This window comes from Symphalangus syndactylus, chromosome X (genome assembly GCF_028878055.3).
Source record: "Symphalangus syndactylus isolate Jambi chromosome X, NHGRI_mSymSyn1-v2.1_pri, whole genome shotgun sequence".
NCBI classification, from domain to species: domain Eukaryota; kingdom Metazoa; phylum Chordata; class Mammalia; order Primates; family Hylobatidae; genus Symphalangus; species Symphalangus syndactylus.
Window position 1 is genome coordinate 73,475,465 of NC_072447.2, and position 18,579 is coordinate 73,494,043.

Here is an 18,579-nt window from a genome sequence, read left to right on the forward strand (position 1 = left end):
GTCATCCAGTGAACTGAAAATGCGATTTTAAGTATGTTTTTATTGCCGTGAATCAGGACCTAACCTAGTAAAACACTGGACACTGAAGCAGGGCTACAGACGAAATATCTCATATCGAAATAGTTACAGTTGGGTTGAAAAAATCTGCTTTTGTGGCAGGTAAACCAGGGGCCCTGCCTTTTAAATTAGTACCAGCCTGGCCAGGCGTGGTGGCTCACGCATGTAATCCCAGCACTTTGGGAGGCCCAGGCGGGCGGATCACCTGAGGTCAGGAGTTCCAGACCAGCCTGGCCAAAATGGTGAAACCCAGTCTCTAGTAAAAATACAAAAATTAGCTGAGCGTGGTTGCACATGCCTGTAATCCCAGTTACTCAGGAGGCTGAGGCACAAGAATCGCTTGAATTGGGAAGGCAGAGGCTGCAGCAAGCCAAGATCACACCAGTGCACTCCACCCTGGGTGACAGATCGAGACTCTGTCTCAAAAGTAAATAAAATAAATAAATAAATACATATATACATACCAGCCTAGAGACCTGAGTTTTACTCTAAATTTTGCCACTAACTATGTGGACTTAGACTAGTCTCAGTTTTCCCATCTGTACAGTGAGAGTTGTAGACGGGTCTCTAGGTTCTCTGTCATAGCAGAAAATCGTAGAATTTTACTCTGCCAACATTCCACTGCTATGTTGGTTTCAACATCCACCAAGGTATACTTAGTTTTTCTGCAAAATTCCTTGGTATTTTGGAGTTCTGGGAGAAAAGCAGTATTATGAAGTTCCTCTGATTTTACGAGTTGACTAAAATATGTTTAGGACTATGTCCCAATCCTTCTTGCAGAAGTTATTTTCCAATGTAACACTTGAGAGAGAGAGAGAGAGAACTGTTGTTAACGATCTCAACAGCATTGCTGTGAGTGGCACTTTTACGCTTTACAGCAACAAATCCCAATTCATCCTCTATATGTGCTTCTTTCTCCAGCCAACTTTTCCTAAGATATAGTCTGCCTATGGTTATTTTATTTTTCTTTTTTTCTTTTTCTTTTTTTTTTTTTGACATGGAGTCTGGCCCAATTGCCCAGGCTGGAGTGCAGTGGCACAATTCTCGGCTCATTGCAACTTCTACCTCCAGGGTTCAAGTGATTCTCTTGCCTCAGCCTTCTGAGTAGCTGGGATTACAGGTGCCTGCCACTATGCTTGGCTAATTTTTGTATTGTTAGTAGAGACAGGGTTTCGCCATGTTGGCCAGGCTGGTCTGGAACTCCTGACCTCAAGTGATCCACCTGCCCAGGCCTCCCAAAGTGCTGGGATTACAGGCGTGAGCCACCGTGCCCGGCCTGCCTATGGTTCTTGACTGACAGTTACTCTGTCCCAAGTAGCCATGCCAACCAGTTGGCCAGGTGTCTGCCTGAAACCAGATACCCTTTTTCCTTCAGGATCATGACAGTGTGCTGGCAAAGAAGTCTGGGGAGTGGGTTCTATGACTCCTCAAGTTATAGTCCAGTCAGAGGAGCTGCCAGATCTGTGGCAATCATTCACACACATTTTGGGGTTTATAGGCTAAAAATTTTGCATAGTACTTTTCAGGTAAAGACCCCTATTTATCCCCATTCCATCTATATAGAGCTGAAGTTCTCTGTATTCCGTGTGTTCTAAGAAAACATGACCAAAGCATGTAACAAGAGCATTATGTCTAATATGTGGCAAATGGGGCCTGAGACCTATTGAGAATTAGGAATTAGTGGACAAAGTGTGTTAAATAGTGGTAATTTTGAAGAAGCACTGTGTTAGTTTCCTGTTGTTGCAATAGCAAATTACCACAAACTTGGTGGTTTAAAACAACAGACATTTATTTTCTCATAGTTCTGGAGGCCAAAAGTTTGACAACAGTATCACTGAGCTGAAATCAAGGTATTGGTAGGTTCATGATTCCTCCAGCTGCTCTAGGGAAGAATACACTCCTTGTCTTTTCTAGTGGCTGCTAGCATTCCTTGGCTTGGAGCACATTATTCCAAACTTCAAGACCAGCATCTTCAAATCTCTCTCTGTGTTTGTAAAATCTTCCCCTCTGTGTTTGTAAAATCTCCCCCAGCCTCCCTTTTAAAAGGACACATGTGGTGGCAGAGTCCACTCAGATAATGCAGGCTAATTTCCACATCTCAAGATCTTTAATTACAATGAATTCCAATGTTTTTCTTTCTTTTTTCTTTTTCTTTTAACCACATAAAGTAACATTCATAGGTTGTAGGGATTAAGATGTGACTATCTTTTGGGGGACAATTGTTTCTGCTTACCACAGGGAATATGAATCTGTCCTGGCACATGCTCAAGAATCCTAAGAATCCCTAGGCTTGTGGTGACGTAGGACACTCCTAGCAGTGCCAGTGGGCATGAATTAAATAAAGTCTCCAAGTCCAAGGCATTGTCTGTGAAATCCTGAAGTTAATCAAATGTATCTTCAAGCTACTGCTTCCCCTTCCTTATTTCACCATTTCCCTCCCCCTCACTTCACCCCAACCTCCACTTTTGTGTATCTAGTCCACCTAGAGCAGTCCTGTGGCCCCGGCTAAGCAAACACCTATATGTTGATGTTCTTCAAGTCTCTAGCTAAGTTTTCTGTGGCACTCCAGACACATTTAATCAACTGTCTGCTGCACTCATGTGATCCTGCAGGCAACCCAACATCAACCTGTCTAAATCTTAAATACTTTCCCCCAAAATCTGTCCCTCTTCCTATATCATTCAATACATGGCAACAGTATTATTCAGAGTCATCAGAACCTCAGTATCTGCACTCAGGTAGCTTGGGCTTGAATTGTGTCTTCACCACTTACTATTTGAAACCTTGAGCAAGTTACTTAACTTTTCTATGCCTCGTTTACTTCATCTCTAAACGGAAATAATAAGAGCACTTATTAATAGTGCTCGCATAATAGTCTCAAAGGACTGGTATGTGGATTAAAAGAGGTGAGCATTGGCCAGGTGCGGTGGTTCTCGCCTATAATCCCAGCACTTTGGGAGGCTGAGGAGGGTGGATCACTTGAGGCCAGGAGTTCAAGACCAGTCTGGCCAACATGGCGAAACCCTGTCTCTACTAAAAATCACAAAAATTAGCCGGGTGCGGTGATGCGCCTGTAATCCCAGCTATTCTGAGGCATGAAAATGGCTTGAACCCTGGAGGCAGAGGTTGCAGTGAAGTCCTTCTGATTTCACAGGTTGGCTAAAATGTGTTTAGGACTATGTAGCCAAGATTGTGCCACTGTACTCCAGCTTGGGCGAAAGAGGGATACTCTGTCTCAGAAAGGAAAAAAGAGGGGGTGGGGGAGGGGGGAGGGACTTCTTAGAAGAGTGCATGACACACTGTAAGCACTTACAGCTCTTAAGATATATATATATATATATATATATATATATATATACATTTTTTTTCCTTTGGCAGAGTCTCGCTCTGTCGCCCAGGCTGGAGTGCAGTGGCACGATCTCAGCTCACCACAACCTCCACCTCCCAGGTTCAAGAGATTCTCCTGCCTCAGCCTCTCAAGTAGCTGGGACTATAGGCACTCCACCACTCCTGGCTAATTTTTGTATTTTTAGTAGAGACAATGTTTCACCATGTTGGCCAGGCTGGTCTCGAACTCCTGACTCAGGTGATCCAACCACCTCAGCCTCCCAAAGTGTTGGGATTACAGGTGTAAGCCACATGCCCAGCCTAGCTTATATTGTTAATCGTATTGTCAGAGGCATGTGAACCAGAGCAGCTCCATCCTGAATAGGGGCTGGGTAAAATAAGGCTGAGACTTACTGGGCTGCATTCCCAGATGGTTAAGGCATTCTAAGTCACAGGATGAGATAGGAGGTCAGCACAGAATAAAGGTCATAAAGAATTTGCTGATAAAACAGGTTGCAGTAAAGAAGCCGGGCTAAAACCCACCAAAACCAAGACAGCCACGAGAGTGACTTCTGGTGTTCCTCACTGCTGCACTCCCACCAGTGCCATGACAGTTTACAAATGCCATGGCAAAGTCAGGAAGTTACCCTATATGGTCTAGAAAGGGGAAGCATGAATAATCCACCCCTTGTTTAGCATATCATCAAGAAATAATCAGGCCGGGTTCAGTGACTCACACCTGTAATCCTAGCACTTTGGGAGGCCAAGGCGGGTGGATTGCCTGAGCTCAGGAGTTCGAGACCAGCCTGTGAAACATGGTGAAACAGTGTCTCTAGTAAAATATAAAAAAAAAAAAAAAAAAAAAAAAAAACAATTAGCCAGGTGTGGCAGCGTGCGCCTGTAGTCCCGGCTACTCGGTAGGCTGAGGCAGGAGAATTGCTGGAACCCAGGAGGTGGGGTTTGCAATGAGCCGAGATCAAGCCACTGCACTCCAGCCTGGGTGACAGAGTGAGACTCCATCTCTAAAAAAAAAAAAAAAGAAGAAAAGAAATAACCATAAAAAAATGGGCAACCTGCAGCCCTCGGGGCTGCTCTGTCTCTGGAGTAGCCATTCTCTTATTCCTTTACTTTCTTCTTCTTTTTTTTTTTTTTGAGACGGAGTCTCGCTCTGTCGCCCAGGCTGGAGTGCAGTGGCGCAATCTCGGCTCACTGCAAGCTCCGCCTCCCGGGTTCACGCCATTCTCCTGCCTCAGCCTCTCCGAGTAGCTGGGACTACAGGCGCCCGCCACCACGCCTGGCTAATTTTTTGTATTTTTAGTAGAGACGGGGTTTCACCGTGGTCTCGATCTCCTGACCTCGTGATCCGCCCGCCTCGGCCTCCCGAAGTGCTGGGATTACAAGCGTGAGCCACCGCGCCCGGCCTTTTTTTTTTTTTTTTGAAACAGAGTCTCCTGTGTCACTCAGGCTGGACTGCAGTGGTGTGATCTCTGCTTACTGCAAGCTCCGCCTCCCGGGTTCCAGCAATTCTCCTGCATCAGCCTCCCGAGTAGCTGGGACTACAGGCGCCCATCACCATGCTGGGCTAATTCTTGTATTTTTAGTAGAGACAGGGTTTCACCATATTGGCCAGGATGGTCTGGATCTCCTGACCTCGTGATCCACCTACCTCGGCCTCCTAAAGTGCTAGGATTACAGGCGTGAGCCACCACGCCCGGCCTTCCTTTACTTTCTTAATAAACTTGCTTTCACTTTACTCTATGGACTCGCCCTGAATTCTTTCTTGCACGAGATCCAGAAACCCTCCCTTGGGTCTGGATCTGGACCCGTTTCCTGTAACATCTTTCTGGCAAACCCCAAAGGGACTATGGTGAGGAAACCCCCTACCCAAAAGCTAACCTCCTCACTCACTTCCGCTGTTCCATCTTCTCCCTCACCCTTGGTGCCACCCTCCCCCAAAACTACATAATCTGCCCACTATCTTTTTAATCAGTCCTCTTCTTTTCATTCTCATGGCCACTGTTCTAATTCAGGCCTTGGTTTTCTCTGGATCACTGTACTATCTTCCTAACTGGTCTCTCTGCTTCCATCCCTTACATAGAAGAGAAGGAATCTTATAAACTGGAAACTCATCTTGTTAGAATAATAAATCCCTAGACTCTTCTTCTGAAATAGTAGGCATTAAATAGCTTTTCAAAGTTTTGTTTTTTGCCCTGGCATGGTGGTTCATGCCTGTAATCCCAGCACTTTGGGTGGCCGGGGCGGGTGGATCACTTGAGGTCAGGAGTTCAAGACCAGCCTGGACAACATGGTGAAACCCTGTCTCTACTAAAAATACAAAAATTAGCCAGGCATGGTGGCATGGGCCTGTAATCCCAGCTACTTGGGAGGCTGAGGCACAAGGATTGCTTGAACCCGGGAGGCGGAGGTTGCAGTGAGCTGAGATCACGGCACTGCACTCCACCATAGGCAGCAGAGCAAGACTCTGTCTTAAAAAAAAAAAAAAGATTTTTTGTTGTTGTTGTTTTGTATTCTTTTGTTTTTTGAGACAGGATCTCACTCTGTGACCCAGGCTGGAGTGCAGTGAGGCCACCGTAGCTCACTACAACCTCAACTTCCTGGGCTTTAGAGATGTTTCCGCTACAGCCTCCCAAACAGCTAGGACTGGATCCCTACCTACCAGCTGGGTAGGCATGCCACCACACCCAGCTAATTTTTTATTTTTTTTTTGTAGAGATAGGGTCTCACCCTGTTGCCCAGGCTGGTCTCAAATTCCTGGCCACAAACCTAGGCCTCCCAAATTACTGGAATTACAGGCTTCAGTTACTGAGCTCAGCCTTTGTTTGTTTGTTTGTCTTTTTGTTTGTTTTGAGAAAGGGTCTTACTCTGTCACCCAGGCTAGATTATAGTGGTGCTAAAAGCGCCTTTGCAAAAAATTATAGCAGTAAGAAAATTATGACAGTGAAAGTAAAAGAGGTCTGACCTAACCCACTCCATCTTGCCTTTAACCTACAGACTGTCGGTGGTCATTCCTGGGTGTGGGCCAAGCTAACTATGGGAGAAATTTACTTTATGGTTTAAATTATAATAGCCCTTCTCAAAACTAAATTACCTTTGTAAAACTAATGAAAGACCACCAAGTTAGGAGGATGAGAGGACCCTGAATTCCGCTAAGATGTAGGCATAATTGATTACCAGCCATTATTCCGGAGGTCACAAGATTTGCAACTTCCCCAATTACTCCTGTAAATAACATCACTATTGTGGAACCTAAGATTGGCATTTTGAGGTGTCTTTTCAGGCTTTTGCATTGATTTTATTTTATTTTATTTTATTTTATTTTATTTTATTTTATTTTATTATTTTTGAGACAGGGTCTCATTCTGTCAGCCAGGCTGGAGTGCAGTGGTACCATCTCAGCTCACTACAACCTCTGCTTCCTGGGCTCAAGTGATCCTCCCTGCTCAGCCTCCAGAGTAGCTAGGACCACAGGCATGCAGCACTACACCAGACTACCTTTTTGTGTTTTGGGTAGAGATGGGATTTCACCATGTTGCCTAGGCTGGTCTCAAACTCCTGAGCTCAAACAATTTCCTGGCTTTGGCCTCACAAAGTGCTGGGATTACAGGCGTGAGCCACCATGCCCAACTGACTTTTGCATTTCTGACTGTTGCATGGCCCCAGTCAGACCAGCAACTCCCCTGTGATCCCACACCCAGAAGTGGACTCCACATACAAGGACCATTTTCCACACTCCTATGATCGCATCTCCAACCAATCAGCAGGATCCTTACCCTAGCCCTCTGCCTGTCAAACTCTCCTTTTGAAAACCTTAGCCTCCTAATTTTGAGGGAGGCTGATTTGAGTGATAATAAAACTCAGGTCTTCCATTTAGCTAGCTGTACGTGTATTGAATTATTTCTCTGTTGCAATTCTCCTATCTTGATAGAATGGCTCTATCTGGGCAGCAGGCAAGTAGAACCCACTGGGCAGTTACAGTGTGACCATATCTTGCTGTAGCCTTGAACTCTTGGTCTCAAGTGATCGGCCAACTCGGCCTCCCAAAATACTGGAATTATAGGCGTGAACCACCTTGTCCAGCCAAGCCACCTCCCATTCTGTTCAAAGTCATCCCTTTGCTCACTGAGATAAATGCATATCTGATTGCCTCCTTTGGAAAGACTAATTAGAAACTCAAAAAAATGTAACCATTTGTCTGTTACCTATTACCTGGAAGCCCCCTCCCTGCTTCGAGTTGTCCCACCTGTGATTCCAGTTGTCCTGCCTTTCTGGATTCATCTTACATATATTGATTGATGTCTCATGTCTCCCTAAAGTGTATAAAACCAACCTGTGTCCAAATCACCTTAGGCACATGTCGTCAGGACCTTCAGAGGCTGTTTCACTGGTGCGCATGTCCTTAACCTTGGCAAAATAAACTTTCTAAATTGACAGGGACCTGTCTCAGCTATTCAGGGTTCGCAGGTTTTACAATAGTGATGTTATTGCTTCCCAGGAGCAATTTGGGGAGGGTCAGAATCTTGTAGCCTCCAGCTTCATGGCTCCTAAACCATAATTTCTTTTCTTTCTTTCTTTCTTTCTTTCTTTCTTTCTTTCTTTCTTCCTTCCTTCCTTCCTTCCTTCCTTCCTTCCTTCCTTCCTTCCTTCCTTCCTTCCTTTCTTTCTTTCTTTCTTTCTTTCTTTCTTTCTTTCTTTCTTTCTCTTTCTTCTCTCTCTCTTTCTCTCTTTCTTTCTTTAGACAGAGACTTGCTGTGTCGCCCAGGCTGGAGAGCAGTGGCAGGATCTCAGCTCACTGCAACCTCTGCCTCCCGAATTCAAGCTATTCTCATGCCTCAGCCTCCTGAGTAGCTGGATTACAGGCATGTGCCACCATGCCTAGCTAATTTTTTGTATTTTTAGTAGAGACGGGGCTTCACTGTGTTGGTCAGGCTGGTCTCTAACTCCTGATTCAAGTCATCCACCTGCCTCGGCCTCCCAAAGTACTGGAATTACAGACATGAGCCACCGCACCCGGCCCTAAACCGTAATTTCTAATCTTGTGGCTAATTTATTAGTCCTATGAAAACAGTCTAGTCCCCAAGGAGGTTTGTTTTGGGAAAGGGCAGTTATCATCTTTGTTCCAAAGTTAAACTGTAAACTAAGTTCCTCCCAAAGTTAGTTCGGCCTGTGCCCAGGAATGAACAAGGACGGTTTGGAGGTTAGAAGCAAGATGGAGTTTGTTAGGTCAGATCTCTTTCACTGTAACAATTTTGTTATAATTTTGCAACAGTGGTTTCAATATGGGGTTCACTATGTTGCCCAGGCTAGCCATGAACTCCTGGACTCAAGCAATCCTCCTGCCTTGACCTCCCAAAGTGCTGGGTTTACAGGTATGAGCCACCATGCCAGGCCAACTCCAGCTCAATTCATGATACAAGAAGCATCATGGTATTGGAAAAGGAGCTATCATTTATTACTTCTCTACTACAGACTGGATGCTTTACATAACACTTTCTTCCTTATTTATATCTTCTTATCTTTCTAGTGTGTGTGTGTGTGTGTGTGTTTTGTCTGCTTGTTTGTTTTTTGAGACAGAGTCTCACTCTGTTACCCAGGCTGGAGTGCAGTGGCACAATCTTGGCTCACTGCAACCTCTGCCTCCTGAGTTCAAGCAGCTCTCCTGCCTCAGCCTCCCTAGTAGCTGGGATTACAAGCATGTGCCACCATGCCCGGCTAATTTTTCTGTTTGTTTTTGACATGGAGTTTTGCTCTTGTTGCCTAGGGTGGAGTGCAATGGTGCAATCTCGACTCACTGCAACCTCTGCCTCCAAGGTTCAAGTGATGCTCCTGCCTCAGCCTCCTGAGTAGCTGGGATTACAGGCTCCTGCCACCTCACCCAACTAATCTTTTTTTTTTTGTATTTTTTAGTAGATACAGGGTTTCACCACATTGGCCAGGCTGGTCTCGAATTCCTGACCTCAGGTGATCCGCCTGCCTTGGCCTCCCCAAGTGCTGGGATTATAGGCGTGAGCCACCACGCCCAGCCTTGAAGCTCCTTTGTGAAGCCTGTAAACCAAGTTTTATTGTTTCCATTTTCTAGATAAGAAAACAGAGGCTCAAGAAAGTAATGTGATTTTCCCAAGGTCATACTGTAAGTGACAAAGCAGAGACTGAGACCCAGATTTCCAACCCAAGTTCTCTTTTTATTATGCTGTACTAGAAGCAGTGGGGTGAATTTATTTATATCCCATGTGATCCTGTGGACATGTGAATTTGTATCTGTAGGTGCTTTACTGGGAACTCCTGGAAAACAGGGGTTATGAGCTGATTGATTTCCACAATTCTTACAGCAGGATCTTCCATATTAGGAAGCAAATGTATATGGAAAGTAAGGGAGGAAAGAAGAAAGAGAAAATAATGGAAGGCTGGCAAGAAGAAAAATAAAGTAGAAGAACAAAATGAAAGGTAAGAAAAAAGTAAAGGGACAGAAAGAAATAATATACATTGCTACATGAGTTGATTAAAGAAATGAAAGAATTCTCTGTGATTTGAAAGGTCTTTCAGAAGCAACAGATATATTGGCAAGAACATGAAGTTAGAACTCAGGGAACCATGGGTGCAGAATCTACCTCCTACTTTTTTTTTTTTTTTTTTTTTTTTTTTTTTTTTTTTTTTTTTGAGACGGAGTCTTGCTGTGTCACCCAGGCTGGAGTGCAGTGGCGCGATCTCGGCTCACTGCAAGCTCCGCCTCCCGGGTTCAGGCCATTCTCCTGCCTCAGCCTCCCGAGGAGCTGGGACTACAGGCGCCCGCCAACACGCCCGGCTAATTTTTTGTATTTTTAGTAGAGACAGGGTTTCACCGTGTTAGCCAGGATGGTCTCGATCTCCTGACCTCGTGATCCGCCCGCCTCGGCCTCCCAAAGTGCTGGGATTACAGGCTTGAGCCACCGCGCCCGGCCTTCTACCTCCTACTTAAATGCTCTATTACTTTGGCTGAAATTACATCCCCTTCTAAGTCTGTTTCCTCAACCTGCAAAATGTGGTTAATACATGCTAACTTTTAGGGTGATTTGTGAGGAAAGCTTGAAAAAAGAAAAGGTGTTTATGGCATCTAACAGGAACTCAATAACAGCATTCCACACCTATGGTTACTCCCACTGAGAGCCTGGAGCCCCAGCCATTCCATGATTGTTTAATCTTCTTTCCCTTCCAGGTTCTCTATGGGTAGATGGCGAAGGTCTTGGATGAGGTGCTCCAAAGCTTCCTCCCTGAGAACCCTGACTCCAGCGAGGTATAGGTACAGACCTTCAAGACCAGAAGGAGTCACAGTCAGCCTCTCAGAGGATGCTGGCTGCCTGGGGAAAGTGGTAGGAGGAGGAAGAGGTGGTGTGTTGAAGTGGTTAAAACCAGGTTTGAATTCAAAACAAACAACAACAAAATCCTTGTGAATAATCCACTGTTTATTAGCATGTGGATACTTGAGAGTTGACCATGTCCTCTGAGCCTGCCTCAAGCCTTTCATTATTTGGGTTATATGTTCCTTGGACCTTCTCTAGTTGACCCCTGGCTGCAACTACTGTGGTATACCAGTTAGGGCAGAGGTGATTTCATAGGCCTGAGCTGGGAGGCTCTGAGCCTTAATTTTCTTGATTCTCCTTCCCCTCACATTTAGCAACTGATATCCTGGATGAGTTCTGCACTCCCCTATAAGCTCAAGCTGGGGCTGGACTGGTGCCCTTTTTCTCAAGTTTGTCATGGAGCACTTTGGCCATGATGTGAATCTGGCTAATCTTTAGCCCTTTTCTAATCTTCATCCCTCTTACCACATACTGGCTTCTTTCACGGCCTCCTGAATAAGTCTATATTTGTACCTCAGGATTCTATCTGTCTTTTTGTTTTTCTAAATTCTTCTCAGCCTTTCTGCTTCTCTTAGAATATCCTCCACTTTCCTTTACTGCCTCCTTCTCCTCAACTTGCTGAGTTTGATTAGGATGGAGGTGCCTTACATGGTCTGGTTCGTGATCTTTTGCAAAGTGCCCTCTGTCTGACAGTTTTCAGGGAAGGTAACTAGTGCTAAATACCAAACTAATCCCAGAAGCAAGTTTGCTTTTCCTCTTTCTTTCCTCTTCTATCCCTCTTCTTTCCATCCTTTCAAACTGAGCCGCTTCTACATGCCAGGTTTTGTGTTGGGAACTAAGAAAACAAAGAAATCAGATGGAATCTCTGCCCTCAATGAGATAAGCACCTCCCCAACCCAGATCTTTGCCTCTTACTAGCAATAAATTCTTCAGCAAGTTGTTTAGCATTTCTGGGCTTTGCTCCTTAAATAAGTAGAAATCGGGGCTGAATATGAGTACTGTAAGAGAAGCCAGAGGGAATGCAAAAGAGAGAGTGATTGGTTTCATCTCTGAACAACAGTGAAGGTGCCCTAGTTCATTTCTGCTTCTATAACAAAATACCACAGGCCAGATAATTTATAAACAACATACATTTATTTTTCATAGTTCTAGAGGCTAAGAAGTTCAAGATCAAGGCACTGGCAGATTCAGTGTCTGGTGAGGGCTGCTGTCTGCATCTGAGATGGCTCCTTCTTGCTTCATCCTCACATGGTAGAAGAGCAAAAGGGATGAACACAGTGTTCTCACATGGCAGATGAGATAAAAGCGCCAGGCAGCTATCTGAAGCCTATTTTATAAGGACATTAATCTCATTCACAAGGGCAGAGCCCTCATGACTTAATCATTTCTCAAAAGTCCCCACCTTTTAATACCATCACCTTGGGGTTTAAGGTGCAACATATGAGTTGTTTGTTTGGTTTTGTTTGAGACTGAGTCTTCCTCTGTCACCCAGGCTGGAGTGCAGTGGCATGATAACAGCTCACTGCAGCCTCGACCACCCAGGGTCAAGTGATCCTCCCACATCAGCCTCCTGAGTAGCTGGGACCACAGGGGTACACTCTCATGCCTGGCTAATTTTTTAAAAATATTTTTAGAGATGGGGTCTTCCTATGTTGCCCAGGCTGGTCTTGAGCTCCCAGGCTCAAGTGATCCTCCTGTTTCGGCCTCCCAAAGTGCTGGGATTACCAGTGTGAGTCACTGTGCCCAGCTAATTATTTTCTATGTATGTTCAAATATCCATATGTGTATATGTGAGCATATAAGTGTATGTAAACAAAGGAAATGCATGTGAAAATATGGGAGCTTGTAGTGGAGTTTTATGTGAGTATGTGGAATATATGTGAATGGCGAGAGGTTGTGGTGTCTGGGAGAATATATATATGAATAAATGCATTTGTATCACAGTGTAGGGCATAAGACTATGGTGGAATATATATGAAAGTGTGGGCAAGATGTGTCTATGGGAGCTCATGTAAGCTTTGCAAGCACCTATATGTGAGTGAGAGTGTATGTCAGAGTTTGAGGTGAGTGTGTATGGTATGGGGAGGGGAGGGCTTGCATTGTTTCATGTGAGTGTGTGGGTTTGGAGAATAAATTAGTGGGTTAATTGGGCAACCCTAGTTCTACTCCTTAGTTCGCATCATTCAGTGAAGGCTTTCCGGTGTATTGCTTTCAGCAGCAGTTTCTGGGATTTGGGCACTCTAGGGTTAGGAAACTTGTTATTTTTTCCCTTTCAGGCCCTTTGTTGAGGTATACCCTCATTTAGCTCCATACACATTTTATGAGCACTTACTGTGCACAAGGCGCTACTCTTAGATTTTTCCTAGCAGGTAAGAATACTCTCTGAGGAGTCACGTCTCTCAATATTATCCTAAATCTTTTCCCTCACTGGATTCTCATAAGAGCTGGCTCCCTTCATTGTATAAATGGAGAAAGCAAGACCTGCTCAGAGCATGGACTTGCAGGCAAATAGACCTGGAATGAATTTCTCTCTCTGTTATTACCTAGTTGTGTTAGTTTGTAAGGGCTGCCATAACAAAATGCTACAGAATTAGTGGCCTAAAATAACAGAAATTTATTTCCTCACAGTTGTGAAGGTTGGAAGTCCAAGATCAAGGTGTTAGCAGGGTTGGTTTCTTTTTTTTTTTTTTTTTGAGACGGAGTCTTTCTCTGTCCCCCAGGCTGGAGTGCACTGGCACGATCTCGGCTCACTGCAAGCTCCACCTCTCGGGTTCATGCCATTCTCCTGCCTCAGCCTCCTGAGTAGCTGGGATTACAGGCGCCCGCCACCACGCCCAGCTAATTTTTTGTATTTTTAGTAGAGACGGGGTTTCACCGTGTTAGCCAGGATGGTCTCGATCTCCTGACCTCGTGATCCGCCCGCCTCGGCCTCCCAAAGTGCTGGGATTACAGGCTTGAGCCACCGCGCCCGGCCTAGCAGGGTTGGTTTCTTTTGAGGCCTCTTTCCTTGGCTTGCCAATGGCTACCTTCTTGCTGTGTCTTCAACATGGTCTTTCCTCTGTGTTAATGCATCCCTGGTGTGTCTGTCTGTCTTTTCCAATATTCTCTTTTTTTTTCTTTTGATGGAGTCTCGCTCTGTCACCAGGCTGGAGTGCAGTGGCGCGATCTCGGCTCACTGCAACCTCCATCTCCCAGGTTCTAGCAATTCTCCCTGCCTCAGCCTCCCAAGTAGCTGGGACTACAGGCATGCACCATCACACCCAGCTAATTTTTGTATTTTTAGTAGAGATGGGGTTTCTCCATGTTGGCCAGGGTGGTCTCGATCTCTTGACCTCCTGATCCACCCACCTTGGCCTCCCAAAGTGCTGAGATTACAGGCATGAGCCACCACGCCCAGCCTAATATTCTTTTCTTTCTTTCTTTCTTTTTTGAGATGGAGTCTCGGTCTGTCGCCCAGGCTGGAGTGCAGTGGCACCATCTTGGCTCACTGCAAGCTCTGCCTCCCGGGTTCACGCCATTCTCCTGCCTCAGCCTCTCCGAGTAGCTGGGACTACAGGCGCCCGCCACCACACCCGGCTAATTTTTTCTATTTTTTAGTAGAGATGGGGTTTCACCCTGCTAGCCAGGATGATCTCGATCTCCTGACCTCGTGATCCGCCCGCCTCGGCCTCCCAAAGTGCTGGGATTACAGGTGTGAGCCACGGCACTCAGCCTATATTCTTTTCTTAAAAGGATGTCAGTCAGATTGGATTAAGGCCCACCCTAACAGCTTCAGTTTTTTTGTTGTTGTTAGAAACTGATTGTATTAATAAGTCACATGATACAAAAGAATGAGAACATTCAAATAATGAGTAAAATACTGCTTTGTCCCAAAGGACAAGCAGAAAATGTTAAGGCGCAATGGATGCTCAGAAAATGTAAGAAGCCGAAGGGAAAACACATCATTTGTGTACTCAGACACACACACTCCAACCCATCACACAGACACACCGTCGCCCGCCCATCAGAGAAGAATTCACCTGGAATCAGCTGGGGGTGGTGGCTCACACCTATAATCCCAGCACTTTGGGAGGTTGAGGTGGGTGGATCATGAGGTCAGGAGTTCAAGACCAGCCTGACCAACATGGTGAAACCCTGTCTCTACTAAAAATACAAAAATTAGCAGGGCGTGGTGGAACACACCTGTAATCCCAGCTACTCAGGAGGCTGAGGCAGGAGAATCGCTTGAGGCAGAGGTTGCAGTGAGCCGAGATGCGCCACTGCACTCCTGCCTGGGCAACAGAGCGAGACTCCGTCTCAAAAAAAATAAAAAAATAAAAATAATAAAATCACCTAGAATCAAAGCAGCAGGGACAACCTGCCCTGGAGCCGCCAGAACAGGCGGGCAGGCAGCTCGGTGAGACCGAGCAACTCCAGGACAGGAGACGAGAACTGGCAGCTGACATGACCCTGTGGCCAGGACATTCCAAAAGAGGCCTCTTCTTTCCGCCTATTATTTTAACAAACAAAGTCCATGCTGCCAGAAGGCAAGCCCACCTCAAAACTCCTGGCACATTCACAAGTTACTAAAGGGAGGAGGGTGAACAGGCTCTGATACTTGGAGTAGAGGCCCGAGCTTCCTCTCCCACGGTTTTCCACCGGGAACGGAAGACAAAACCAAGCCCTGTGCTGCCACAGGAAGTCCCAGGAAGCACCTGTGAGACCCGCACACCCACCTCGGAGGGTCCCAGGGCTGGGAAAGCCGTCCTCTCAGGGGCTCAGCTCATCTGGGACAAGACAGAGCCCCTGCTCCCCAGAGGGCAAGCTGGGACCAGAGAAGCCAAGCACCCACATCAGTCACCTTTCCAAGTGTCCTCGAGAAAGGAGAGACTGTCTTGTGTGTCCCAGGCTTTTCCGGGCACACACCGGCCCCCAGAGAAATCCATGGCACCACCTGGGAAGGAGCGCGCACCAGAGGTTACCCAGGGCACTTCCTGGCGTTGCCCCAGCACAACTCAGATGAACAAAGACCAAACTAAAACCTGAAGACCCAGACACGGGGAGGAGAGGGCAGGTCTGGTCAGTCCCCTAGGGGAGCTGCTTGGGCTCCAGGGAGTGCCCACCAGGGGATTTTCAGGAGTTTTTCACAGACTGTGAGTGTGGGTCTGGAGGTCAGGTGGTCCACAGGACAGTCACCTTCCAGCAGTGACATCACCAAAGGCTATCAGAAAGGCATGCTCTTTCTGGTGTCTCGTGCCTGCAAAGGAGACCAGAACGAGGGGCACAGGACCCCAGGTAGGGCCCTGCCTGGCTCCCTCCATTCCTGATTCAACCAGGGAGGTGTGGTGGGGGCCCTCACCGTGTTTCTGTCCGGGTTCAATACAGGGAGGCCCCTCCCACCCTCCTCAGAGTGGTGGCCCAGCCTGGCAGTGAGGGGTGGAGCACCAGCAGGAGGAAGACAGGAAACTGGTCATCCAAGTCCAGCGGGTGGAGCACTACCAGGAGGAAGGCGGGGACTGGTCACCCAAGTGCAGGGAAGAGGCCAAAGGCACACACTGGACCTTCAGGTCCTAAACCTCAATGCTTGGTCCTCTGCCACTGGAGCTGCCACCGGGCACTTCAGAACAGAGGACACTGCCCATCTTGAGGTGGGCACAAAGGCATGTTTCTAGGTGAGGGTGGCAGCTGCAGCTTGATCGGATGCTCCTGAGATAGCAGCAGGGCCCGGCATCCGGGTGAAGGGGGGGAAGGGAGGGCAGGCTGCAGAGGGGCCCTGCGGGAGGCCCTGACCAGCTTTGCACAGCCCGGGCATGGCCCCGGGCCCAAAAGTCACCTCTCCGTGGTCTGAGAAATCTGCTGAGGCAGCCCTCCCCATGTGGTGACCCATGAGACTGTTGCAGCCGACCCCTGCCCCTCAGGGGGACAGTGCTAGGCCAGGGCCCCCAGTTGCCCTCCTCCTGCCTGGTGCAGGGTCCTCAGCCCTGCTCCAGGCTGTTGCTGGGCTGCACCACGGTGTAGCTCCCCTGGCCCAAGGACAGCTGCCGGCTGAAGAAGGACGTGGTGCGCTTCGGCTTCACTCGCCTGATCCCCTTGCAGTCCTCCACGTAGCGGATGGTGGAGAGATGCTGGATTCGGCTGGACACCACACTGCCCTGCCTCCGCAGCTTGGGGAGCTGAGCAGGAGCCGGCGAGGATCTGGGGTCTGAGGGCTAGCCAGTTGCACTGTCCTGGGGGCCTGCGGGCTCCGCCGCCTGGCTCAGTTCAATGCAGTACTCACTGAGGCTGCTCATCAGTTCAGCCTGCTTGGAGTAGATCTTGAGGAGCTTGTTGACAAGTGTGCCCTCGCTGTCCCTGTCGAACTCCAGCCACAGGATGGGCTTCTCCTCAGAGGAGGAGGTGTGGTCCCACGACAGCTCCTGGAAGCGCAGGCCCAGCAGGACGTGCTTCTCTCTGCTGTCGATGACCTGCACACCTTCCAGACTGATGGCCACAGAAACTGGCTTGCGCCCACCCCGGTGCGAAAAGCCTTGGGCTGGCTTGTCAACCTCACCGTGGAAGAAGGCACACCCATAGAAGGGCAGCTCGTGGCACTTGAGGAGGTAGGCGCGGTAGTGGGTGCCCAGGGCGGCCTCGCACCGGCCGTCACTGCTGACCTCCTGCACCTGGCGGTAGGGGTTCAGCAGGCCCTGCTCGCCCGGCCTGGCCCTGGCCCCACTGCCCCGGAGGGCAGCAAAGAGACCCTGGCCCCGCTTACAGAGGTGGGCAGGGAGGAAGGAGTCCAGCTTCTCCCTCAGGTCGCAGGCTGCCGGCCAGCTGGGCTGGTAAGGCACGAGTTGCACGCGGCACACCAGGGCGCCCAGAGCCTCGAAGTCTTCCACGTCGCAAGGGTACTGTGCAGCCAGCACGTTGCCCTTGGCCTCCTCATAGAGCAGCCGCAGGACCTCCTCGTCGAGGATCTGGAGCTCCCGCCGCTTTGGGAAGAACACGTTCCTTCGGAACTGCAGGAAAGACTCATCCATGGCCACGTCGTTGTCCAGGGCACTGGTGAAGCGCAGCAGCAGCTCCGGCCACTGGCGTCCCAGCTTGTAGGGCTGGTGCTTGGGTTTCAGCTGCACCTCCAGCAGAGGGGAAACCAGCCAGAGCTCGAAGACATCCAGGGCGATGTCCGGAAGCTGCAGGACCTCTCGGACGGCGTGGTGCAGCTCATGGGCACTAAGCGAGGGCAGGTTCTCCACAGCCAGGGGCACCACCGTGTCATCAGCCAGGTATACCAGCACGTCAGCCGCTCGGGCTCCCACGGAGGACACGCTGCTTCGGTGGGACCGCTCAGCGGTGCCAGGCTGCCCGGCACTGCCTTCCGTCCGGTCCATCTCGCAGGGTCGCAGAGCCCGCCACCTGAGAGGCAAGGCTCCTGCCCGGAATCCTGCCCTGCCGCCAAGCCCGCGGAATCTTGCTCTGTCACCCAGGCTGGAGTGCAGTGGCGCGATCTCGGCTCACTGCAACCTCTGCCTCTCTGGTTCAAGCGACTCTCCTGCCTCAGCCTCCTGAGTAGCTGGGATTACAGGCATGCGCCACCACACCCGGCTAAATTTTTTGTGTGTTTTTAATAGAGACAGGGTTTCACCATGTTGGTCAGGCTGGTCTCGAACTCCTGACCTTGTGATCCACCCACCTCAGCCTCCCAAATGCTGCCATGCCCGGTCCAACAGCCTCATTTTAACTTAATTATTTAAAGACTCAGTCTCCAAATACAGTCACATTCTGAGGTGCTAGGGGTAGAGCTAAATATGACTTGCTTTTGTGCAGGACATTGCTCATTGTCTGGGTTGCTGTATGACTGTAACCAGCCATTGACTCTGGG

The 18,579-nt window shown here is 48.3% G+C and overlaps 1 protein-coding gene across 1 annotated transcript; it reads right to left on the minus strand.

Annotated features, from left to right (window-relative positions):
• Nucleotides 1-16,384: 16,384 nt before the first annotated feature.
• On the minus strand, nt 16,385-18,156 carry LOC129475877 (FERM domain-containing protein 8-like). Its single transcript, XM_055268307.2, is given in 1 exon segment — nt 16,385-18,156. A coding segment is annotated over 1 exon segment (1,395 nt). The 5' UTR covers nt 18,089-18,156; the 3' UTR covers nt 16,385-16,693.
• Between the last annotated feature and the right edge of the window lie 423 nt (nt 18,157-18,579).